The sequence below is a fragment of the Camelina sativa genome, chromosome 12 (genome assembly GCF_030686135.1).
Source record: "Camelina sativa cultivar CO46 ecotype springtype chromosome 12, ASM3068613v1".
Classification (NCBI taxonomy): Eukaryota; Viridiplantae; Streptophyta; class Magnoliopsida; order Brassicales; family Brassicaceae; genus Camelina; species Camelina sativa.
In genome coordinates this window covers 3,460,534-3,485,606 of record NC_141891.1, presented here as the reverse complement: position 1 = coordinate 3,485,606, position 25,073 = coordinate 3,460,534, and the positions used below count along the sequence as shown (strand labels likewise).

The 25,073-nt window shown below is 36.2% G+C and overlaps 4 protein-coding genes and 1 pseudogene across 11 annotated transcripts; 3 read left to right on the top strand and 2 right to left on the bottom strand.

The window, feature by feature from the left end:
* Positions 1-1,683: 1,683 nt before the first annotated feature.
* On the bottom strand, positions 1,684-4,632 carry LOC147930142 (IQ domain-containing protein IQM1-like). Its single transcript, XM_087479232.1, has 9 exons — positions 4,309-4,632; positions 3,719-4,193; positions 3,512-3,626; positions 3,339-3,404; positions 3,096-3,184; positions 2,915-3,002; positions 2,592-2,822; positions 2,409-2,510; positions 1,684-2,318 (listed from the first exon to the last, which is right to left on the bottom strand). Exons 2-9 carry the CDS (start codon positions 4,135-4,137, stop codon positions 1,950-1,952), a joined length of 1,479 nt encoding a protein of 492 aa, XP_087335358.1. The 5' UTR covers positions 4,138-4,193; positions 4,309-4,632; the 3' UTR covers positions 1,684-1,949.
* A 1,792-nt stretch (positions 4,633-6,424) lies between these two features.
* On the top strand, positions 6,425-10,287 carry LOC104729955 (peptidyl-prolyl cis-trans isomerase CYP57). 6 transcript variants are annotated; one of them, XR_015575008.1, is made up of 12 exons: positions 6,428-6,978; positions 7,107-7,285; positions 7,384-7,485; positions 7,609-7,709; positions 7,802-7,943; positions 8,024-8,108; positions 8,263-8,485; positions 8,574-8,629; positions 8,758-8,797; positions 9,117-9,312; positions 9,524-9,712; positions 9,929-10,287. XR_015575008.1 is itself a non-coding variant. In XM_087479230.1 (11 exons), the coding sequence occupies exons 1-11, from the start codon at positions 6,759-6,761 to the stop codon at positions 10,067-10,069; spliced, it is 1,701 nt and encodes a 566-aa protein (XP_087335356.1). In that variant the 5' UTR covers positions 6,425-6,758; the 3' UTR covers positions 10,070-10,287. The 6 variants fall into 6 exon arrangements, 2 of the variants coding, with proteins under 2 accessions (XP_087335356.1, XP_010447295.1); XR_015575005.1 differs by having other exon boundaries at positions 8,024-8,191; XM_087479230.1 differs by lacking the exon at positions 8,574-8,629 and having other exon boundaries at positions 6,425-6,978; positions 8,024-8,191.
* A 242-nt stretch (positions 10,288-10,529) lies between these two features.
* Positions 10,530-12,935, bottom strand: LOC104729954 (pyruvate decarboxylase 1). Its single transcript, XM_010448992.3, has 5 exons — positions 12,312-12,935; positions 12,062-12,225; positions 11,331-11,981; positions 10,941-11,247; positions 10,530-10,849 (listed from the first exon to the last, which is right to left on the bottom strand). Exons 1-5 carry the CDS (start codon positions 12,834-12,836, stop codon positions 10,679-10,681), a joined length of 1,818 nt encoding a protein of 605 aa, XP_010447294.2. The 5' UTR covers positions 12,837-12,935; the 3' UTR covers positions 10,530-10,678.
* Positions 12,936-14,756: 1,821 nt separating this feature from the next.
* LOC147930141 (F-box/LRR-repeat/kelch-repeat protein At1g09650 pseudogene) lies at positions 14,757-16,058 on the top strand (annotated as a pseudogene).
* A 3,426-nt stretch (positions 16,059-19,484) lies between these two features.
* LOC147930140 (uncharacterized) lies at positions 19,485-24,897 on the top strand. Of its 3 annotated transcripts, none has more exons than XM_087479231.1 (13): positions 19,485-19,974; positions 20,527-20,701; positions 20,836-20,919; positions 21,038-21,279; positions 21,376-21,619; positions 21,894-21,973; positions 22,169-22,253; positions 22,827-22,961; positions 23,050-23,163; positions 23,556-23,603; positions 23,832-23,916; positions 24,069-24,104; positions 24,362-24,897. In XM_087479231.1, exons 1-13 carry the CDS (start codon positions 19,829-19,831, stop codon positions 24,445-24,447), a joined length of 1,560 nt encoding a protein of 519 aa, XP_087335357.1. In that variant the 5' UTR covers positions 19,485-19,828; the 3' UTR covers positions 24,448-24,897. The 3 variants fall into 3 exon arrangements, 1 of the variants encoding a protein (XP_087335357.1); XR_015575009.1 differs by having other exon boundaries at positions 19,654-19,974; positions 22,793-22,961; XR_015575010.1 differs by having other exon boundaries at positions 19,654-19,974; positions 22,785-22,961.
* The last annotated feature ends 176 nt before the right edge of the window (positions 24,898-25,073 follow it).

Sequence of the window (25,073 nt, the reverse complement as noted above, 5' to 3'; positions counted from 1 at the left end):
AAATGGAGCCCAATGAGAAACGGACTTTAGAAGAGATGTGGTTGTAGGAGTACCGTCGATGGTGTTGTCTTCAACTTCGTGTCTGCCACATGTGCTCACGTAAGCCCATCTTTTATTTTTTAATTATAATGGAAAAGTATTAATTACTATAGTTTATATAAGTTTTTTCTTCTTTTTCCTTTGGGTGGATCCATTTTCTTTTGTTGTGATCTCTTGGAGTCTTTTTCTAATGCCACCAGGATCATGACGTATTCTTTTTATATTGGTCTCACCTAAAACATTATGTCCTAAGATTCTATATGTAAGATTCCATTTCCATCCATATTCCTATAAAAATTTTATAAACGAATCTTTGTCAATGATTCGAAAAATATGTTAGTGCGTTTGAGAAAGATTGTACATATAACTTAGCTGCACTGCATTTACACCTACCCACAGAGTTCTCCCTAACTGACTAAATAAATATGCCAGTGTTATAAGAGGTTAGTGTAATTACATATATGTTTTTTAATACTTTCCCAAGTCTCAAGTTTAGAAATTTACATGTGTCAGATTTGCATTAAGAAAAGCTTAGGTAGAGGAAATTTCAAACCAGGATATCATAGGGACATGATATACCTTTAGAAAATCAGACATTTGGATCCGGATCCGATCCGTCCAAAAATTATGATATATATGCAAGTACTTTTTGTTAACTTAAAATAAATACAAAAAGTAACAATACCTTGAATTATTAAAACTATAAACAAATTAAAATAAAACTATATATTTAAAAAAAAATCTCGAGTTTTGGAAATAAGTTTATTTCTAGTGGTATAACAAAATGGCGAGAGTTCGAGTTGGTAAGAATTCTTACACTCATGTGGATATATATAGATGAATAGGGTACATAAAACTTTACAGAAATAATAAATTTAGGGTTGTTTTAGAAAGATGAAATTTTAATGAATGGGGAATAGTGAAAATAATACTAGAAATTTATATGCGGAGAAGACGATTTTTTCCGTCGGTAGAATCACACTACATAGGAAAATTCACGATCATCATTTCATCATCACTAGTCAGGGCAAAGTTTTAGAGCGAACGGGTCCATGAAGTTACCGTTAGCACTTAGCACAGGATCGTGAAACGGTGATTGACTTTCTGATGAACCAAGTACTCTTCCATGAAAATCTCGAGATCTTATGATACTTCCCTAGTTTTTTTTCAAATCCAATTCTAATCGACGTAGAGGTTTCACTGGAAGTACTCTTAGCAAGATCTCGATTTTCTACATTAAACGGTAGTTCCATGCCTGACCTCATAGGTCATAGCTAGTTAATTACTCTCCCAACCCCATCTTTTCGTTTATATATACGAGAACCGTAAAATATATAAGGGAACGTTAAGGAAAGTGACATTGTCTTCATCATAACATAATTAATGAAAGAAACTATACATGCTATAATTAACCCTAACACGTACGTGTTAACAAAAAGGAAAGACGTCGACCAATAAGGGGAGAGTGAACAGATACGATAGACTAGAGTAATACAGAACTACCAGTAAAAAAAGTTTCCCTAACACGTACAATTCTATTACACAAAGAAGTGTTATCGGTTTAAGACAAAGTTGCAATTACTTTCTGTTTTTTTTTTTTATATAATTATCGTCAATTAATTAAAATAAATTAACGTTCGCAACTTTACAAAAAAAAATATCAAATTAACGATCAATCTGAACCAGATGATCTAAACGGCCACTAATCGATCGACTGTTTTCTATCTCTAGCATAATCAAGTCAAGTCTTGATCTCACAAGAGAATTTATCAAGAGAAGTATTCGAAACAACAAAATGTTGCAAATTCGAAAATATACAAAAGAGGAAATAAAAACAGAGCTTTAGTGGCTCTTCTCTTCTAACCTCACCCTTTCTTGGTGAACAAGTTAAAAAAATGTGTGTTTAAGTTTTAACACTTAACAGCCCTAGGGCTTGGGATCCCCATGTAAGCTAAGCGTGGAGAGACCCTTATTTTAGGACTCGGCCTTGGAGATGGAATTGGTCCGTAAGAATTAGCTGGCGAAGCCCGAGGAGAGAGGCTGACTTGCTCCAGTGCTTGTGTTTGTAGCTCCACTGGGTAATCTCTAACACACCCAATTCTTGGGCCATATCCACTTGTCCATTTACAAGACAGTCTCTTTACAGGATCAAACACCGGTCTCGCTCTCTCCTCTTGCTCTGTAGGCATCTCATTAGCATCTTCCGAGATTTGTTTTGGTCCTTCTTCTTCGTCCGCAGTGGATTTGAATGACGAGTACTCCTCGTTCACAGAGCATCTCTGTAAATCAAATTTAGTCTCATGAATACAACATTCTCTAGACATCTGCAGCTGAAAGTTTGCTGCGTATGAATCTTTTTATTTCATTACCTTAACATTGGTGAGATCAACATTGTGCTCCTCTAAGAAACTTATGAACTCCTTGAAGTTGTCTTCTGTCGGGAGATAGTGTCCACTGTATGGCCATATAGCCTGAGAAAACAAAATGTGAAGTGAGACATTTTAGTTTAAGTACTTCAAGGGAGAAGCAAGCAAGACATGTAATCTAAGTACCTCAAGGATCCCATCGCGGGCGACTAATCTTCCTGCAGCTGTAGTGGCGCCTCCAGATAAGAAACTTGAGTGCTGGAAAACGCCTTTCTTTTTAATCCCTACGTATAAGGTTCTTGTCGTGCTAAGTACAAAAATCGACTTGGATTCCTCTGTTGAATTGATCAGAGTCATGCTATGTTTATACATTAGTCTCCCATCTTCCACTATCACTTCATATGCTTCTCTCTCCGTCTGCAGGTTTCAAAGAAAAAAAACATAGACGTTGATGAGTAATCAAGAGCTAGGTAATTAGTATGGTCAAGTCGATAGGGTAAAAAACTCACCGGTCCTAAGTATCTGATGCATTGTTTTTGAAGAACACTTCTTGGGTGTTTCTCAAGATTTACATCTTTGCCGTCTCCTATATCCAACCTTTTGTTTCAAATAAGTGAAAACAGAGTTTAGAACACATTTAAAGATCGTAGGAAGATCTAAAGATGGATATATTGAGTCTTAAGTCCTTACCAGTAAAAGAATGGCTGAAAGCTCTTGCTCTCTGACCAGACTTCGTAATAGAAATGCAAGTTGTGGCCATAACGATGACGTGGGTCAATCTGTAAATCCAAGAGGGGGACCAGTTAGAATATGATTCACAAAATCATCATAACTTTTGATCTTGTGTTTTGCACCTAAACTCATAGATTTGTTTTTTCACAAACCATGTCATACTTGTCTATGATTAAAACTAGCAAAGATATTAGGACTTACAGCTTCAAGCCAATGCTGCAGAGCTAATTTCTGAGCCTTTTCATCTTTCGATAAGCCTTTCCCAACCTAAAAAAAAGGAGACCCTCATTGGTTTTTCATAATATAAAAGAGGTATATAGAACTACTAATAACACCTTGACGTATAAGTAAACAGAGATAGAATGATGTAAGACCTTAGCAGCTCGTTTTCTAGCTCGAGCCCACTTGGAAACAGCGCTCTCATGTTTCTCTTCTTCAAAGAAAGATACAGAGCTCAAATCCAGAGCTGCACCATCCAGAGTCCTCCACCTAATATATTTCAAGCAAAAACCAAGGGTTAGCGTAAGCATCCTGAAAAGACATAAAAAAAAAAAGAAGAGAAGATCAATCAAGTAACTAACCAGAGCTCCTCAACGACGACTGCACAATCTGCTAGATTCCTTCTTGTCCGGTAACTCTTATACACCTTTTGTAGGGTAGTTGCAGCTGCATCGAGCTCGGTGACCGGTCTAGGGGAGATGAACACAAAAGGCTCAGGTGGAGTGACTGTGGGTTTCTTTATAATTTGGATTCTCTCACAGTTTCTTCCATTCAAAGTGTTAGGAGTTGACTTCTTTGTCTCCAAGACCTCAAAATCTGAATCAGTCTTGGTCACTTTAGGAATCTCCCAGCTGTTAAAACTTAAAGACCGTTCCATAGTAATCTTCTTAGGAGAATTCTGTTGCGTTATAGTAGTGCTGTCTCTCTTGAAACTGTTGGTTCTTGATGTCAAGCCTCCGTCTTTAAGTTTGAAGCTTAAGGACCCAACTTCAAGACCCATGGCCACACAAATATAATGAAAGGATAATTCCAAAACAGTTTTAATATACAAATCCCCTGCACACATCAATCCAGATCATATCAGCCTTAATTAAACATACTGTAGTATCATTAATATAGCTATATACCAACCAATTATTGGTGAAAATAGAACAATTCAACAAATAAATACCTTGTGGGCATAAAACACAACAAGTCCTCCTTAGGCTTTAAATGATCAAGTATGGCTCTTTGTTTTGACCAGAAGATACAATAAAATGGCACCAAGAAACAGAGGAGAGCTTGAAAGAATAAAGAATAAAAGAATGATTTCTATTCTTTGGAGAAAGAAAAAAAATGATCTAAAGAGTGATATGAATGTAACCAATACAGGTTGAAGTGGTCTTCTATATATATGTAGAGTAGTGTGGGGGGGGGGAGCATGAAGACTATTACGAGAGTAAGAAGTCTTCGTTTTAACATATCGTTGAATATGGAAAAATATTACTGAATATTCAAAGTTGGCGTGTCTGAATAATGTTGAATATTACAAAAAGAGACAAAAACAGTGAGAGGAGGCTAGCTAGAAAACAGAGGACGTGGGGATCCCCATAAGAGATGGAGGCTGACGAAGGTAAGTTCATGGAAGTTATTGAGAGATTAGGACAATACACATAATCTATTTCCAATAGTTTTTTTTCTTCATTCCATTTTAATTCAAAGGGTTTACCAAAAAAAAAAGTTTTACATTTGAGAAGTTTGTGTGATGAACAAATCTTCGGCATGTAGACATAGAGATGTAAGGTTGCAATAAAATTATCTGTTGTTTCCGAGTTACCCAAACGGTTTTTACATTTGAAAACAAGCCTCTATTAATTAAGTATCTCTACACAATACTACATTACTACACAACGTCTATATCAAAAGAAGAAGATTTAAACTAGGGTTTAATAGATTACATTTATGGCGCGCATACTTCATCAAAAAAAGTCAAGCGGACCAAAGAAAGAAGTCAAGTTGTGCCAATTTGCGAATTGTCTGTCAAATATATTAAATAAACATGTTATTCTATCTTAGAAATACGAAAATCAATTAAATGTCTTATTCTTTTGTCAAAAACCTGTCTACCATAGAAAATTAGAAATTAATATATCCAGACGCAGAGTTTTTGAGACTATTGAATATTACCTTATTTTGTTTATGGTCAAACATAAGACATTACTTTTAAATTGTAAAATAATATCTACTACGACTCGAGTTTTATATATATCTTTAAATTTTCAACTCCTAATTATATTTAAATAGGTAATTAAAATCATGCAAGTAAGCAAGTTCACACTATAGTAAAAGATTGACTTTGTTAAAAACGTGATAAGAATTATTTATGGGTTTTTTTTTTTTTTTCTCATCAATACGAACATGTTCAACTCGTTTAGTTTTACATGGATATGTCGTACGTCCAAAACTTGAAGAATTAAAGAAAATGAAACTTAAAAAGATAAAAAAAATTGGATGCTTTTTTCATAAGTAAACCGTCTAATAATTATTAAATAAATTGGATTTTTAGGGATCGTTGGACATACTATAATTTGTAGTTTGCTAGATTTTTTAAGCTTGTCATTTGATAATACTAATAGTACTCTTTTTTTTTTAATGTCACGACTCAAGTTCATAACCAACGATATTAATACAATTATAGATGTACTATAGATGTTATACATACACATTAATTAAGGAGAGGCATGCGGGTCATGCACGTTTTTGTATTGTATGTTGTATATCTTAGTTTGGTACCATTGACTTTCCTCGAGAAACCATCTTAGTTTTAAAATTGGAGCCTTTGAAAGATTTATAAAGTCCAAACATTAGAGTACCACTCAACTCTAGCTCGAAGACTTTCACTAATTTCTCGATCTTCCACGTAGGGATAAAGATGCATGGGATGTTTCTAGGAAATTCTTTGTTGCGGTTCTACCAAATCTAAAGAAATTTGATCCTTTTCGACCAAAATGAAGACAACAACTTTGTTTAGGACACAAAAAAATTAATCAATTGATGACTTCGAATGATGTATTGATTGATGTGTCCGTTTATCTACCATAAACAAGTCTTTCTCTATAAAATTTCCATACATATATTAAATTTAAATTAATATAATGGGCTCAGTTTGATGGTTGGGCTGGGCCTTACGGTTTGGTTAGCCTATATTATGTTTTCGAAACCGACCAAAGGAACCAGCATCTCTCGCTCGTCAAGCCCATCTACAAAACGAGAAACTGATAAGTACCGAAGTAGCTTATCAAGGAGATAACAGAATTTGAGATGAGAAGCAGAAGAAAGGGATGAGGAATCAGAAGAAATAGAGGTTGAGGTGAAGAAATCAGAGGGAAGAAGGAAGAAGAAAGAGAGAGACGATGAAGGAAGAAGATGACATTGTTTTGATTAATTTCGATAATCTTTTCCAGAGAATGGAAGTGAGATTAAATACAAAGAGACTTCTAAGTATTTTGGGCTTAAACGATAAACTAAATAATCAAGCCCATTAAGGCCTATTAAGCTTCTTGAGGTCGTATCAGAAACCAACAAAACGGGAGTACTGTATCTCGGAGAAGAAGAAGAAGAGGAAGAGCGTGAGCGGAGGAGATGTCGACGATATACGTGCTAGAACCGCCGACAAAGGGAAAGGTCATTGTGAATACAACTCATGGCCCTATCGACGTCGAGCTATGGCCTAAGGAAGCTCCTAAATCCGTTCGGAACTTCGTTCAACTATGCCTCGAGGGTTACTTCGACAACACTATCTTCCACCGTGTTATTCCCGGTTTTCTCGTTCAAGGCGGCGATCCCACCGGCTCCGGCACCGGTAATTTCCTACGCCCCTCTGATTACATCTTAGAGTTTAAAGATCTCTTAGTTTTTGTATTCAATTTTATTCTGCTTGCTCGCTGGATTAGGTTAATTGATGTTGTGTGAGTTGATGTGTGTAAACAGGTGGAGATAGTATATATGGAGGTGTATTTGCGGATGAGTTTCATTCAAGACTGAGGTTTAACCACCGAGGGATTGTAGCCATGGCTAATGCGAGCTCACCCAATTCTAATGGAAGTCAGTTCTTTTTTACTTTGGATAAGTCTGATTGGCTTGACAAGAAGCATACTATCTTTGGCAAGGTAAACCAAATTGCTTTGCTTCTTCTGCTTCGTCCAATTTTAGTTTTTTTTCTAGTTCTTGATCATGTTTTGCTGCAACTTGTTTCTAATTCTTTTAGGTGACGGGCGATTCAATCTACAATCTTTTAAGACTAGGAGAGGTTGACACCGGTAAGGATGATCGGCCCTTGGATCCTGCCCCCAAAATATTATCTGTTGAGGTAAGGATCGTATAAATACTGATGTCCTCTTTTTAAGGATGCTCTCTGATTGATACTCATTCTTTGTTGTGTCGATCTTGTGATACTTGGTTTTTCTAAAAATTCTGTATATTTCTTTGACAGGTTTTGTGGAACCCTTTCGAAGATATTGTTCCTAGAGTGTTAGCAAACACATCACAAGAATCTGTTGCCGAAGTCCAGGAACCCCCAAAAAAGCCCGTGAAGTAAGTATCTATGGTCAAATTGAGAATTTAGCTATATTTTTGCTTCGGCTGTTCTTTTGAGACTTTTTTTTTGTTGTCTTTGTGATAATTAGGAAATTGAATTTACTTTCATTTGGAGAAGAAGCTGAGGAAGAAGAGAAGGAACTGGCTGTTGTAAAGCAAAAGATTAAGAGCAGTCATGACGTATTGAATGATCCTCGACTTCTGAAGGCAGAAGCTTCAGATAGAGAACGGGTAATAATACAGTTTATCTTGTTTATGGCGTTTTTTTTTTTCCTATCTTTAATTCCCCTTTTTTGTGTGTGAAAGTGTAGGCTAAGATGTATAAAAAACTAAGACGACTTGTTTTATCTTCCATATTGTGGAAAACTAGTGGACATTTCCTCATCGTTGCTATATGTAATGATGCGTACAGTTCTATAACTTTGTTGCTGTGTAGTCTGCCTAACAGTCTATCATGGGCATTAGACCAAAAACTGGAGGTCTTTGTTTATGATTGTCATTCTTTGTTTTCATAAACAATTTTGCTTGCTGATGTTCTTTTACATTTCAGAATGCATCTGAGTCGAAGGAGGTACTGTCTGTGCGAGAAGCTCTGAGTAGTAAGAAAGAAGCGGCTCAAAAAGATAAAAGCTTCTCTGCATCTGATTTAGTTGGACGTAGTGATGATGACGATGATGATGAAGATGAGACTAAATTTGATGCAAAGATGAGAAATCAAGTGCTCAGCAGAAGGAAAGAGATGGGAGATACGCCTTCAATACCAACTCAGAAAAGTAACTACTTTCTTACATCTCTCTATATTCTGACGTCCTGAATTATGAACCTAATGGCAATTCTTGATTTGTACAATCAAATTTTCAGTCATGTTTATGCGTAGGGATGTTATCTGTTTATTAACAAGCGGTGATGCTTTTAGGGTTAGTACCAAGTACCATGTATTGCCAGAGAGTAATATACAGCACTCTCTGTTCCTCATGCAGTATATTATCGCTAGTTATTTCTGTAGGTTCTAATTATAATATACTTGTGGTTGTTTTCTTAACAGAGAGCTCTAGTCTGAAAAGCCGTGAAGAGCCTAGGCAAAGGTAATGACACCCACAGACTTACACCTTATCGTCTCTGTATCTAGTTTATTATTCCTTAAGAATACTACTGTTTATCTATTCTAGCAATATCTCAGTGCTAGGCAAGCTCAAACTGTGTGTGTTCGAAGTTGAGCTAACAAATATATACAGCACAGAAAAAGCTATGAACGTTTAAAAAAGAAAAAAAACTATAGTATTAAAACCTTTCAGACGAATCTGCTTGCTTTTTCTGAATGAATGCCGGAATATATTTTGCTTTTATGCATGATGGTGTAACCAGTGATGTAAGTTATTGACTCATTAGTTTTGCTGTTTACAGGTCTGATGCTGTAAGTAGTGAAGACGAGAAACCAAGGATGGAAAAGCTGTCTTTGAAGAAAAAAGGAATAGGCTCAGAAGCCAAAGCCGAACATATGGAGAAAGGAGACACTGATTTACAGCTTTACAACGCTTCTGAACGCGCCCGGCAGTTGCGTAAGTTGAAAAAGCGCCGACTGCAAGGAAATGAGGATGCGGTAAGTTGTTTACCAGAGTTGTGGCTTAATTTTGAATTTGTTATCTGATTGATTCTTTGTTCCCCTTTGTTCATCTACCAAACCTTATCCTTGCTTTATTGTGGCATACTTATTCTTAGATTCTGGGTCGGGTTTACTCATCTAAATTTTATTTTCTTTCAGTTGTGTTCTTTTTTAACTGATCGTCGTTTCCCTCCTGCGCTTTCTTCAGGTGTTAGCAAAACTCGAGAAGTTTAAGCAGTCCCTTTCTGCAAAACCGTTTACCTCGACTAGTAAACCAGGAGCGTTGACCCCAAAAAGTGAACCAGGAGTGTTGACCCCAAGTAGTGAACCAGTAGACAATAAAGAAGAAGATCTGTCTGATTGGAAGAATGTAAAGCTCAATTTTGCTCCTGGCAAGGTAAATCTCTAATGCTCCATATTTTTTTCTGAGTGAGGATCTAATGGATGTAGTGCTACTTCGTTCTATTTCTTTAAATAACATTAAAATAGAAAAATTCAGTATTTCATAGGTAGTCCATGCTAATCACAAATAGCTTCATCAGAAGGTTGACCTATTATGTATGTGTTTATCGTGTCCTGTGGAAGAACCTGAAAATGTGAAACTATCCTGCAGGATAAAATGTCGCGCAGGGATGATCCAAATGCGTATGTTGTGGTCGACCCTCTCCTTGAAAAAGGAAAAGAAAAGTTCAACAGAATAATAGCCAAACAAAAACGGAAGGAGCGAGAATGGTCAGGAAAATCTCTTGACTGAGTTTGGGAATCTTAAGCATTCGATTTTTTTTGCTTACGTTTGTTTTGTTGATTTTTAAGATGCATGCATGTTCACTGTCAAATGTCCTCCTGTTCAAACTTAGACCCAAACAGAGACATGAGCATCTTAAAACAAGAGGGTCACTAGCTCTCATCATGATACAGAACTAATGTGTTAATATACTTTTACTTCTAGGAAACTTAGATTTTAATTTTTAATCCCTTTATCTAACGTTTATCTTAATGGACACTTCTTCAATCGTTCGAAATCGTTACAAGTTAGATGGTTTCGGTTCTCAACTGTGGTGTTGATTCTCACTCGGATTCTTTTTCTAGCAAAAAAAATCCAGTAGTTTTGGAAAAAGTCAAATAATTCCGAATTTCTATGTTTGTGTCTAATTCTTCTGATTTAACCATTAGTATTTTTTCGAACTTGAGTGTTGATGAGAAAGAGCACAATGTTGGAAAAGGAACTTTACTTTACTTTATTCCAAGATTAAACCGGTACTACTAATACTAATAAAGATCCAAAGTCGAAAAAGCCAAAACCAATAGGGAAAACAATGTCATTAAATTGGTAAGAGGCAGGCACTCTCTGTGTTGCTTTCTTCTACTGAGGATTGGGAGGACGGCTATTGGCAGCAGAGACGCGTGAGCCCCACTCAAGCAGCTCTTTGCTAGTATCATCCTTGTGAAGAATCACTTCGATGAAGCATAGACAATCTTTCTTCTCCGTGGTCGCTGTCTTTATCGCCTCAACTAACTCCTCCTCGTATCTCACCTGTCATAACACCACAAATTCATATGTTAGTTTCGAACCAAGATTTGGTTTAGTTTCCGCATTGACATCACTCATCAATCGTTTTAATTACCTTTGCTGTCCAGCAATTTCCTTCACCGTTATGAATGGCGTCAACGAGACCAGTGTAGTTCCAGTTCTTAATCACATTATAAGGACCGTCATGAATCTCAACTTCGATGGTGTAGCCACCGTTGTTAATCAAGAAGATGATCGTCTTCTGACCATTACGCAGCATTGTCGATATGTCCTGAACCGTCACTTGGAAACTCCCGTCACCGATGAATGCCAACACTCGCTTCTCTGGGACTGCCTGTGCGTATCCCAGAGTCGCACCAACAGACCAACCTATCGATCCATACTGCATCTGAAACTCGTACCTACAAGTTAAATAGAATAGTTAAATCTTGTGCTTATATCATCACTAATTTAAAGATTTTGAGTCTTGTTCCGAGATACGTACCCACATCCTTTTGGAAGCTTTAGTTTCTGGCAATTGAACCAAGAATCACCAGTTTCAGCAATCACAGCAGTATCACTAGAGAGCATCTTCTGAATATGTTGGAACATTGTATTGACTCTCAATGGCTCTCTTGGTTTGCATTTCAATGGCTTACCTTCAGGGACAAAGATCCTATGATAGTTCTCATAAGCCGTCTCGTTACGCTTCACCCTCTTAGCCAATTCCCTGAAGAAATCGCTCATCAGAACGCAACCAAACGTAGGACCATTAGCCACAGTGACACGATCAGGATGCACAACGATGGCTTTCTCTTTCTTGAGGAGTAGCGAGTAACCCACAGAGCTGTAGTCATTGAAGATTGGACCTGCAAAAACGTAAGCATCCGCAGATTCCACAATCTCAGAGCAGAAAGGAGTGCTTACTGCACCCCAATAAGTGCCAATGAAATGAGGATGGTGCTCTGGTACAAATCCTTTAGCAGAAGGCATCACCGCCATAGCGTAGCCAGAAGCATCAGCTAACTCCACAAAGGCATCACAAGCTTTAGCAACACGCAACTTAGGACCACCAACCATAACTGGCTTCACAGCCTTGTTCAAAAACTCCAACGTTGCTTCCACCGCAGCTTCTAAACCCATTGTGTTACTCAATCTAATAATCAACAAACCATTATATGAGTTTATGATTCTCGGATATAAAACAGAGGATTTTGATTGATTGATCATATATACCTAGGAGCTAGCGAAAAGGGAACTGGATCACGAGTAAATGTATGATGAGGAGTCGCAGCTAAGTTACAGCTTACGCTAATATACACAGGCTTGCTCTCTTTCAAAGCTGTTGATATCGCTTTATCAATCTGTTCATGAGCATCCTCCAAATTGTTCACCACCGCCTGAGAAACAGAACCAAAACAAAACCCTAAAATCAATCACAATCCGATGCTAATGTTTTATGATCAGATCTGATTCTGAGTGTTACCTGATAACAAGTGACGGTTTGAAAGCATCTGAGCTCTTGGCTAAAATCAGGTAACCCGATGGTGTGATGAAGGATACGGTTAGTACCATAATCGTTAGAGTTAGGACCTCCGACGATACATATAACAGGAAGATTCTCGCTGTAAGCACCAGCGATGGCGTTCAAAACGCTGAGTCCACCAACGGTGAAAGTCACAACGCAAGCACCGACTCCACGAGATCTAGCGTAACCGTCTGCAGCGTAACCGGCGTTAAGCTCGTTACAGCAACCGATCAGGTTAAGTTCCGGTTCAGCCATGAGGTGATCAAGCAACGTGAGGTTGAAATCTCCGGGAACGGAGAAGATATCGGTAACGCCGGATTGGACGAGACGACGAGCTAAGTGACGTCCGAGAGTCGCGTCGCATGAGTTGACGGAGGAAGGAATAACAGAGTCGTGGATTGTTTTGACGGTGGTGTTTGGTGGACTGCCGACGTCGCCGTTCGTTGGTTTGCACTCGTCGATGGATCCGATTTTGGTGTCCATTGGGGGAAAAGAAACTGAGAATGATTTTATTAAAAGTGTGAAGTGATGAGTGAGAGAGAGAGAGAGGAGAGAGTGTTATATTTTTGTGGGATGATGAGTAAACAAAATGGGAGTGGGAGAGGTTTTTATATAAGAGAAGAAGACTAGGAGAAATACAAGGGGTGGTTTTTTTGACTAGTGGTTTTTGTGTTTTCTTGTGGAAAAAGCAAAAAATTTTAAGTATCTAAAGGAAACTAATTAATTGTTATCTTCGAGATTACATTTAATTTATTCTTAATTGTGGGTATACGTGTGCCGCTTGAGATGTCGGTCTACAAAATGCATTAACTTTTGTGATTCTCTTCTTCTTAATCACGGTATTTTTTTCTTGTAAAACTAAACCATACGTGGGAACAAAGTTAAAATATCTCCGGATTCAGATATTTTGATTTTCCAAGTTTAGTTTTTACCCTGCAAAAATAAATTGACTTATACTTGGGTGTAGTTTTTTAATTATAGTCACAATACTTGCTATACTGAGTTTTTGTTTTTGCTTCATTATTTAAGTTTAAGTTTTAATAAAGTAAGTGTAGGTGTAATTTTTTTTTAAGTTAACCAAGATACAACGTGTCAAAGGCGTCGTCAATGAGAAGAGAGAGACGTGATGCCATTTGGATTTTGGTCAGCAAACTCTAATTTTTTAAAAACAACATTCGGACCATTCTCGTCGTTGAGGGCCACGGGGATTTTTGCTTCTTATAGTATCATATTTGTTTTAGTTAACTAAGAAATATCTCCAATATTCTAATCCACTTAATCGCTTTGGTTATACTAATACGAGAGATAATGGACCAATATTCAAATCCTTGTGTAACTTTCAAGAAAATTTTATTTTCTCGTCATAAGTCTCGATTATATATATATGTGATGTATAACGATAACAGTTTTGGTTAAGTTTAACACAATATATATTTGTTTCAAGGGATGTAGCTTAATTAATGTTTTTTTTTGTATTTTTAATATTGCTATTTCCTAAACAACAAGCAAATACATGTCATTAATTTGTAATAATATTGTTTATATAATTAAATCTATGAGATACTTATTTGACTATATATGATCACTTTTATATAAAAGAACAATTTTACTAGATTAAAAAGCCATTCCTATTCCAGTTTTGAGGATTGAGGTTAAACATACTAATACCCAAAAGCTTGTTAATTTACTATTTAAAAGATATTTTAGATAGTTCTCCTCAAACATGAAGGGGCCACCGTACTCATTCTAAACCGTCTCTCATTGTTTGTTGCACAAAACCAACGGAGTCGCCGGTAATCTCCTTTCCAACGTTGGTTTCTCTCCTCAACTACTTATTAATTAGATTACTTTTCCTTACTTTTTATGGTGGCAACCGTGATAATAATTATTATATATCCCCAAACCACTAGGATCGTGGTTTTAAAGAACGTCGAGATAGGCAACAAAAAGACAGGAAAACGTCAAAATAATTGAACGCCTTTACTAAAAGTTACTGGTAATTACTACCAAGTGTTTCAATTGGTTGATTGTTTTTTACACCCCGTTTCTGTTGAGTGCTCTTCAACTGTACAGTTCTACGTGACGAAACAAATACTGAAACGATTTTTTTTTTCTTCTTTATAATCTTGAAACTGTAATACGACATGTTGAACAGTATTAAGAAGTGAGAACTTGTGTGCTGTGATCGATTGATAAAAGTAAAACACACAAAAATGTTCTAAAGAAAGAGTGTATTACGTACTCTCATCAATTTCTTAGACCTTTAATTCAAATCTTATATGTTACTACGAGTTTTTTTTTTTTGGTATCATGCATTAAAAGTTAATAGATATTATTGACATTTTTACATATAAGAACAAGGAACAAAAAAAAAAAAGGCAAAGTGTTGAGAATTCCTTTTCCTTTGAGGGATTTCGTAATTTATTTGTCAGACGATTACTATAAATCCTCTGTTTTATCCTATCTTCTTCTTCATCAATAGGTAACAAACAAATTAGTTGAGACGACGACAAGACCAGGATGTCGAAGACCAGGATGTCGAAGACCAGGATGTCGAAGAGACGTTGCTTGAGGATGGAATCACTGCTGCACCACGATATCGTAGAGCGAATACTGGAGAAACTTCCGGTGAATTCTTTGATGAGATTCAAGACTGTATCAAAACAATGGAAATCAACTATGGAATCCCGATACTTCCAATATAGAGTATTGAAGCAATCAGGAGGAGGAGATCCACATGTTCTCATGGTGTCCGTATGTACTCATCATGAACCCACGTCCACAGAATTTTCTCTAAGAACACTGGTTTTGGGTTCATCATCATCGCTCAAGATCCCTACTCCTTGGGAGAAGGACAACACAGAGTACGTAGTTTCCTCTAGTAGCTGTGACGGTCTGGTTTGTATCTATTATCCCCACAAATCCGGTTTTGTTGTCAACCCCACCACTAGATGGTATCGGCCTCTTCCTCTCTGTGAATATCAACAACTCATGATCCGCTTAGGAGAAAGTTACTTCAAGCTTAATCACCCACTCTTTAAGGTTGGATTCGGTAAAGACATACATGTCGGGACGTACAAACCCGTTTGGCTTTACAACTCTTCAGAAATAGGCCTTGAAAACGCTACCACCTGCGAACTTTTCGACTTTAGCACCAACGCTTGGAGGTATGTCACTCCCGCTTCTCCTTATCGCGTTCTTGGTGTTGGTTGCCCCGATCCTGCCTTTGTTGACGGGTCGCTTCATTGGTTCACAGACTGCCAAGAAACCAAAGTTGTATCATTCGATCTTCACACCGAAGCTTTTCAAGTCGTCTGTAAAGCTCCCTTTGTCTATACCAATCCTTACGAGATCGTCATGTGCAACCTCAACAACCGCTTGTGCGTATCCGAGAAGAAGTGGCCCAACCAAGTGATTTGGTACTTCAATTCAGACAACAAGAAATGGGACAAAATGTTTTTCATTGATCTGGAGTTAATTGATTTTTGGCATGATGTCCCATTATATTGCGCTCTCAAGCCACTAGCACTTCTGGATGGGGAGAAGAAGTCGAAGAAAAAGAAGAAGTTGCTGTTTTATGATCGTGAGCTACGTTATAAACTGTTGACATATGACCCCGAAACCGGATTAGATGATGTTGCTTTCTCGGCTGAATCCATTGGACATCCTGTTTGTTATTTCCAGAGTATAGTCTCTATTTTATAAGCAATTTTATTAATTATATTGTCATATGTAACCTTTGCTTCCTCCATCAACAGGATAACAGGATTGTGGTTCTGGTCCAGAGTCTTGTATTAAGAGGATTGCTTGTTATAAAAATAAGGAAAGAAGAAGTAAATATATACATATACAATTTTCCTACATACTTGGGTATCAAGTTTACCTTAAATATGGTGCAGTGGTGACACGTGACCTAGCTTTCATCACTTCATGCGTCTCCTAGTATTTCGTATATGGTCCTAATGGTGACTCGTAACGTTAGCGTATCCAATTCGACGACGACTAGATTTCTTTTGGACAGAATATTTCAATGTTACAGAGTTGAACACGTTACGAGAATCAATATAATACTAAAGATCAGTACATTGCAACACAATAAAAGTGCGTCAAAATTTATTCTTCTGTTTCAAAAGCCCCCTGCATTCTAGCGTTCAGGCTACAGACTTTGGTTGGACATTGGGCCATTTGGCCCTAGTGAAATGGTTTAATAAATTTCAATATTAGATATTTCCACTTTGACATAGATTTATTGGTACAAAAGGCGTTTTTGTATATATTCAAGATTCTTATGCAATCACGCAGGCTTCTTCCCAATGAAAGATTGTACAAATTTTATGTTAAGAGTCGTGTATCTAACCAGTAAGTCAGTAAACCACCATATAGAAAATAGTACTCTGATCAAACGTTTTCAAAGCCCAAGGATCATTCCTCTTACAATATTACTAACATAGACGTATGTAATTACAAAACTATAAATAATAATCCTTATGCCGGCCCTGACTATTAGGGGGTTGAAATATACATAGTATTCACCCATTCGTTATGTTGAAAATATGTGATAGGCTGATAGCTAGCAAGAGAAGGATGGCATGCCTAGCTATTAAAAGTGATGTTTCATACTTCACGGCTGGTGTCGACAATGGCTCTTTCCTAATAAACTACTAATAAAAGAAAATTATTGAGCTGGCCTTTGTCACGGAAAAGACAACAACAGGAAAACACCAAAGCAAATTATTTTTCCTTCTTCTTTTGTGCTGGAGCTCATTTTGTATTGTTCTCAAAGAGGTCTTCTTGTTTTACATTCTTTATTGTCAAAAAAATGTAACTCTTACATTACAACTCATAACACGCAATCGATTAGATGGTGATACGAACGATAACAACACAACACTAATGTGTTAGCTAGATATAAGACTCATTTTTTTTAATTAGTATGCAGCACGTTGGAACCCACATGACGCATTCATATTATCGTTTTGCTTTATGCTTCTTGATTTTTGTTTACATTATTTGCTTGCATAATTATATACTCGTGGACTTCGTTTTAACTTAATTGAATTCTCACAATTTTTGTTTGAAAAAGTTTGATGTGGGGTCAGCAGCTTAGATATTTATGCAATCACTTTTGTGTGCAATGATGCTATCTAGCTATAGATTAGCTAACTCTCGGCACCGATTGTAAGAGTGAAGAACAAAAGGACACTCTTGTATAGTTGTTGTTATCACAACTCACAAGTGTTGGTACACACTGCAAACTCCCAAAAATTTTCCATCTTCTCCCAATGTTGGATTTATGTGTTATGGGTACGTTTTGCCGTTGTGCTTAGTCGTGTTCAACGATTGGAAATCAACATATTTTGAGCTAGTAACATATAAACATGTTATTGTAACGTGCTGTCTATTTTAATTTGATTCTCTATTGTTAAATGTTGCATTCGAATTCAGCTGCAACCCTAATATCTGATACAAGTGTTTAATAGATTTTCAATATATCTGATATAAACTCTGGTTTCTCATATTAAATATGTGTTTCATGGTTGTTTGTTTATTATTGCTTTTATACAGAGAATGAACCAAAGAGTTATTTCCTGCAAAATAATAATAACGTTAGTTGTGTTTTTTTTTACACATGAGTGTAAATATCATACATATGAATAGTGAATCTTCTGCACTTCGCATGTGTAAACAATTCAATTCCGCAAACAAAAGTACAAAAGGCCACTTGCCTTTTTTTTTTTTTTTTTAATCTCCTTCGATCGACCCTCGATTTTTTTTGATGAACTAAACTCCAAGATAAAAAAAACATTTGCGTTTAACAAATAGCAAATTTCTGAAAAAGACAGCCATTGACGTGACGCCACGTGTGAATCATAGAAACTAGACAAAACACTTTTTTTAACCTTTTTTTTTGATGTTTGTGAATTTCATTGTCTCTAATTATGATTACAACGCAGCATTCTGACGACTGACGGGGTTGCTCCCTCTTACAGCTAGACCATCACCACCCACCTTTTCTATCAGAGCATAACTTTTGGATTTTCATTTTTTTTCTTTAAGATTTACACACTACTATATCCTCTCAAATCATTCATATACCCCCAAAAAAGAAAAACATAAAAAAAAAAACGTCTCTACCTAATTTATATTCCTAATAAATGACTTGAAATGCAATAAACTAGCTTGTAAAAGTCTAGCCTAGTTATGATTGGTCAAACCGACTAACGGTTGAATTTTAACGTTTATATGATTTATTGAGTTGGTATATGAAAATTAAGAATGCATATAGTATATAAGAAATATTAACATAACAATTAGTTTTTGAACTTTATCCACACCATCTTGTTACTTCGAGACTTTAAATGGTACACTAAAACTCGTCTAAGATCTTATACTTATACCTAGTTTAATACGTATAAAAAGTATAAAAATAGTAGAAAATCTTTGATAACATAGTTAAGAAATTTAAGAACAATTAAAAAAAAAAGATCATTTTCTGTTAATATACAATTAAAAAAACAGAAGAAGGCATATTATATATAATAAGGTGGAAAATAAATACTCCCTCTGTATCAGAATACTTGATGTTTTAGAATTTTTTCTTGTATCACAAAGGATGATTTTCTGTATACTTTTATCAATTAATACTAAAAAATTACAAATTTCAAGAATCATTAAATGAGAATTTAAAAATTTGATGAAATACTATTAGTTAATAATTATAAAAATATGTTATTATAAATGAAGAATACATTTATTGCTAAACATTAAATGTTTTTCTTAATTCATGTAAAAATTCTAAAACATCAAGTATTATGATACAGAGGGAGTAAAAAACAAATTTATTATTATTATTATTAAAAACAAACCAACGAATCCTATGCGCGTGTGACACGCACGATCCAATCACGAAGCTAAAATCTTCAGGCTTCGTTGTATAATTAAATAAATTTATTAAAGACGAAGCCTTCATATTCCCAATTATACCCCTTTGACAGCCACACACACGCTCAGATATCTGAAAATTTTACCCACGCGCATTCATAAGCGCGTGTCTTTTTTTTCTCATGCTATACACACTCCCTGACAATAATCGTTACAACTTTTTTCTGCTTATCAAATTAAAAGCAAAATGGTTATTAAAAAAAAACATTATTATTTTTATTAGATAACAATTTATCTGAATTCCCCAGTTATACATTACACAGAATACAGAGTGCCATTTCAACGAAAAGTCGACACGTGTCCTTTAGAGGTTCGTCGTCTGAGGGTACAATAGTAAAACCACGTTGTCTCCTTCATCATCTCTCTCTTTAAGCAAATTCCAGAGAGAGAGAGAGAGAGAGAGTGGGAAAGAGAGAGAGAGAGAGAGAGAGAGAGAGGTGCTTTTTTTTTTTTTCCATAGACGTTCTGTTTATATCACAAAAAAGGAAGAGAGAAGAAGAAGAAGAAGAAGAGGACTGTGAAGAGAGAAGAGGATGGAGGATATACAGGAAGAAGAGAGCGGTACGGACGAGGAGGTTCTGGGATCGAGCTTGACCATGGAGAAAGTTGCGGCAGCCAAACAGTACATCGAGAATCACTACAGAGCTCAGAACAAGAACATTCAGGAGAGGAAAGAGAGGTACCAAAATCGTCTCTCTCTTTTCCCTAATTCCGTCTTCTTCTTCTCTTTCACTAGGATAGATTTTGAGATTTGGAAAAAATTTGTTTCGATTTCTCGGAGACATTCCTTTTAGGGCAAAATTAGTTGTTTGAGCTGCGAATCTTTCTTTGATGATGATAACGATACTCCTCCTGCTCAGTTCTGTTTTTACCTCTTTGCGGTGTGTGAAGCAACCTAATAATATCTGTATCTACTAGTGGTTGTTAGTGAATTGTGAGGTGGTTTTGAAGTTCATGTTTGTATTCACTACCATGATTGATGATATCCGAGTGAATAGGAATCTTTTTTTGGGGATCCGATATCTTACCATCTTCATACATTGTGTCATGATACTCCCTCGTTATCATTGTTGTTGAGTATTTGTGTTCTATTAGCTTTCCTCTGGTGAATAGTGAAGGAAACGATGAAGAATGATTAAACTTTTACTAGTGCTCAACTCATCTGTATTACACTTTCAGCACCATTGAAGCTGCGTGTTGTATATAACCAACATTGTTTGATTTCTTGTAGACGATGGATCTTAGAAAGGAAGTTAGCTTCTTCTGGAGTGCCAAAAGAGGAGCAAATCAACATGATTAAAGATCTTGAGAGGAAAGAGACTGAGTTTATGAGGCTTAAAAGGAACAAGATAAGTGTTGATGATTTTGAGCTTTTGACAATCATTGGAAGGGGTGCTTTTGGTGAGGTTTGTACAACAGATTACTACCTCTTCTTTTATTTTTATTTTCTTACAGCTTGAGCGTAACCAACTTAACCGAGATAGTTTTTTTTTTTTCTGGGTTCTTTCTGATCTTAAATACATCTTAATCTAACTTACAGGTTCGCTTATGTCGGGAGAAAAAGTCTGGAAATATTTATGCCATGAAGAAGTTAAAGAAATCTGAAATGGTCATGAGAGGACAGGTAGAAATTCGTATACAATTGGCATCATATACCACACTTGATATGTTTATGATCTCGTCTCTGAGTTTACCTACCTGTCTTTTTAGTATCTGACTAGATTAATATGTACATTTTGCAGGTAGAGCATGTTAGAGCAGAGAGAAACCTGCTGGCTGAGGTAGCAAGCCATTATATTGTGAAGCTCTACTATTCGTTTCAGGATGCCGAGTATCTATATCTGATTATGGAATATCTCCCCGGTGGTGATATGATGACCTTGCTCATGAGAGAAGATACACTACGGGAAGATGTCGCCAAATTTTATATTGCTCAAAGTGTCCTGGCGATTGAATCCATACACAGATACAACTATATTCATAGGTGGCTTTTGGAAGTTACCTAACTTGCATGCTTCTGCTTAAAACTGTGATATTTACATACATTTTGACTGATCTTTTGTCTTTTCTTTTTTTGCAGGGATATCAAACCTGATAACCTTCTTCTGGATAAAGATGGGCACATGAAACTCTCGGATTTTGGACTCTGTAAACCTCTTGATTGTAGAAATTTACCTTCAATTCAGGAGAATAGGGCCACCGATGATGAAACTATGACAGAACCTATGGATGTTGATAGATGTTTTCCTGACACTGATAACAAGAGAAGCTGGCGTAGTCCCCAGGAACAACTTCAGCATTGGCAGATGAATCGCAGAAAACTAGTATGTTAATCTTTCTTGGAGTTTAAAAGTGTCATCTCCTCTTTTGTAGCTCTGTCTCCATTTCTCTGATTCCTGTATATGCCAAATGTGACCTCAGCATGTAGATATACAAATCAAAATGGGGAATAATGAGAACCAACTATGATTTTGTTCATATTTGTAGGAGAACACTTTTCAAACTTTCATTACCTGTACTTTCTCTTTATCAATTTGTGTGGCAAGTTGGCAACAACTGATGATAGTGTTCTCTGATTGGTTTCTTCCTTTTTGAAAGGCATTTTCAACTGTGGGAACACCCGACTATATTGCTCCTGAAGTTTTGCTGAAGAAAGGATATGGCATGGAATGTGATTGGTTAGTCTTTTACTTGAAAATTATCATTTTCAGAATGAACTATAACCATGGTGCATAGTACTGTTTAACTTTCTCTGTGCTAGCAACCATTTGTACAGGTCGATAAAAGTCTTTCATTTATCATTACAGAGTTGTTCCATAGCCTCCTGAGCTGCTGTTTATTTTCCGTGGAAATCTTTTTTTTCTTTCTCTCAGGTGGTCATTAGGAGCAATTATGTACGAAATGCTTGTTGGGTATCCTCCTTTTTATGCTGATGATCCTATATCAACTTGCAGAAAGGTATTTACTCTTTGCTGTTATCTTCACTACCCCCAGTGAGTTTGCTCTGGGTAAAAGTATCAAACAGTTGAGCTTAAAGAATTTCACTGAATAAGGCTATTTGATTACAAGTGTTAGTGCAAAAGCTATATTCCTTTTCTTGCCAATTTCCATGAACTAAGTATACTCCAACAGGATATTATCCAAGTTTTTTTTGGTGAATGGCTTAAGTATTGTGTTTGTAACAATTTGATCCATAAACCAAATGAATGAGAAATCTTCTATCTATGAAAGTTCAGGACCTAAGCAGGAGATTGTTCAATTCTGTGACCATATTTTGGATTACAAGGGTGTCAAGTTATATGAAAAGTCACAATTTTTCCAGTTTATGCTCGTCCGAGTTAGCTAAATGTTAAAATATTATGTTCAGTCTTTTCAGATATATATTTCACAACTATGCTTTGATTTGTGGGTAAAATTCCCATCGTCAAGTCCATTTCTATTTGTTCTTTGTGCTCTACATATACGAAAACTAAGGATTTTGTTTATAAGATTCACAGATCATGTTCATGAAGTCTTAATTCCTTCTTCTAGATCGTCCATTGGAGAAATCATTTGAAATTTCCCGAGGATGTGAAGTTGTCATCGGAGGCAAAAGATCTTGTCTGCAGGTTGCTGTGTAACGTTGACCATAGGCTTGGCACTGGAGGAGGAGCCCAGCAAATCAAGGTAAGGATGTTCCATGAGAAGATTTAGTAGTACTTAAGATAAGCTTTGTTATTTTTCTTTGCTAACTTGTACCTTAATTTTGCATCAGGATCATCCTTGGTTCAAGGATGTTTTGTGGGAAAAGCTCTATGAAATGGAGGCTGCGTACAAACCAGAAGTGAACGACGAGCTAGATACACAAAATTTTATGAAGTTTGATGAAGTATGCCTCCTTTTTATTTATCATGCATTATTTCAAATAATTTTCCTGGAACAATAGACTTCCCCCAACAGATATTAGATTTTCTTAAGTACAGTTTAATGTGTCTCGCTCATATCTTGCTGTGAATTTTACTAGTAATCCCGCAGATAATATCCCTTAGTTTCTAAATTCTAATATGCCACTTGTGATGATGGTGATAGATACCTTCATACTGCCTTATCAAAGAATGATATATTCTGGTTTAAGGAGAGATTCCCTTAAAATTTTGTGAATTGATTTATTACCTAGGAATTTGTTTGTCATTATTTTGCAGAAAAGTCATATTGATAAAGGTCAACCATTCATTTTTTGTACTATATAGGAGGCTTACTGACTTCTTGATTACATCTCAGGTGAATTCTCCTGCACCTGAAAGAACTAGATCGGGCCTCTCCAGGAAGGTTTGTGATTATTATTTGTGTATATATACATCATCCAGTGGGGTTTATTTGCAAGGATATGTGAATAGTGTTGATACTCCAAATTGTAGTTGTGTTGCTGCCAAAGTGATATATTTAAAAAACTATCATCAAATGGTGTTGGTCGATAAATATTATTGTCTGAAATGAAACCTCTTTTTCTTTATACGGTTCGCTTTTGAGTGACACATTTGTTTTCATTTTGTGCAGATGCTTCTTGCTCCCAAGGATTTAAGTTTTGTTGGCTACACCTACAAGAACTTTGACGCTGTAAAAGGATTGCGTCATTCACTTGGTACATTGCACATGACCCTACTATTATTTAATCATTTTCAACCTAGTCGAATAGAAGTGCCTCGTAATATCTTTCAAGTAAACGAGATGCAAAGAATGCATTGTTGATCAGACATTAGGAAGAATCTGACCCTTTCTTTTCCAACTCTGTAGAGATGGCAAGAACAATGTCTCTGGATCGATCACCAGGTATTTGTGTGTTTATCATTGTAACTCGTTTCGTTGCCTTTTTTGCATGTTCAGATCCATAAGCTTCTTTCACAGAAATATATACACCCTGACATTAAATTAAGTTCATGTGGTGTATAGTCTATGTAAACGACCTTATATCACTTCTTATTCAAATAGTGAAAACACCTTATATCACTTCTTATTCAAATAGTGAAAACACCTTATATCACTTCTTATTCAAATAGTGAAAACTGATATAATCAAACTGTATGCAGCTGAGGCGATGCCTGTGGAGCGGATAAGCGGGGAAGCAGCAGAGACACAGATGGTATCATCGATGGATGATCCGATGGTAATTTGAAATTACCAAACAAGATAGTGATAGTCTTCCTCAAGTTTGGGATCTTAAGCCTTCTGTAAGAAAATAACTGTACAGCAAGCCAAGAAGTTAAAGAGAAGAAGATCAAAAATGGTTTGGGTAGAAAAGAATGTGAAAATGAGGTCGGGTTGGAGATTAACAATGTTAGCCTTTCCTGATTATTCTGTGTATTAGAAGAAGAAGAAAGAGAAGGGGGAAAGAGATTAGAGGGAATTGAGTAAGTCTTTGTGTTATATAAAAGCTGCCCAGGTTGGCCGTAGTAATGTCGCCTTCTCTAGTGGCAGTTTTATTGCAACATTTTCACCTTTGTGTCTGTGTGTATCATATTAACAACTTTTATTTCTAAATTTGAAGACCCACCGAGGAGTGAGGACTTAGAGTGTATTTCTTTGAGTTTTGTTGGGAGTCAATTTATAACCAAACTTGGATAAATGAGTTTTTCTTTGTTAGTAATGGTAGACTTTGGGCTACACAATAGGAAAAAAAAAAGATTAAATTAAACAGACAATTTTGCTGTTGTAGGTTGATTTAAAGTGAAAAATTAGGGAACTATTTATGTAAAATTTTTGATACACTACATAGTACACACCTCTTCCGTAAAAACAAAT

Coding starts and splice junctions, on each gene's coding strand:
- LOC147930142 (XM_087479232.1), bottom strand. CDS start 4,137: ATGGGTCTTGAAGTTGGGTCCTTAAGCTTCAAACTTAAAGACGGAGGC. Junction 2,511..2,591: donor CCCGCGATGGGATCCTTGAG/GTACTTAGATTA, acceptor TTGTTTTCTCAG/GCTATATGGCCATACAGTGG. Junction 2,319..2,408: donor TTGATCTCACCAATGTTAAG/GTAATGAAATAA, acceptor TTTGATTTACAG/AGATGCTCTGTGAACGAGGA.
- LOC104729955 (XM_087479230.1), top strand. CDS start 6,759: ATGTCGACGATATACGTGCTAGAACCGCCGACAAAGGGAAAGGTCATT. Junction 7,486..7,608: donor CCAAAATATTATCTGTTGAG/GTAAGGATCGTA, acceptor TTTCTTTGACAG/GTTTTGTGGAACCCTTTCGA. Junction 8,798..9,116: donor CGTGAAGAGCCTAGGCAAAG/GTAATGACACCC, acceptor TGCTGTTTACAG/GTCTGATGCTGTAAGTAGTG.
- LOC104729954 (XM_010448992.3), bottom strand. CDS start 12,836: ATGGACACCAAAATCGGATCCATCGACGAGTGCAAACCAACGAACGGC. Junction 12,226..12,311: donor AAACCGTCACTTGTTATCAG/GTAACACTCAGA, acceptor TCTGTTTCTCAG/GCGGTGGTGAACAATTTGGA. Junction 11,248..11,330: donor AAGCTTCCAAAAGGATGTGG/GTACGTATCTCG, acceptor TTTAACTTGTAG/GTACGAGTTTCAGATGCAGT.
- LOC147930140 (XM_087479231.1), top strand. CDS start 19,829: ATGGAGGATATACAGGAAGAAGAGAGCGGTACGGACGAGGAGGTTCTG. Junction 20,702..20,835: donor GAAGGGGTGCTTTTGGTGAG/GTTTGTACAACA, acceptor TCTAACTTACAG/GTTCGCTTATGTCGGGAGAA. Junction 21,974..22,168: donor TATGGCATGGAATGTGATTG/GTTAGTCTTTTA, acceptor TCTTTCTCTCAG/GTGGTCATTAGGAGCAATTA.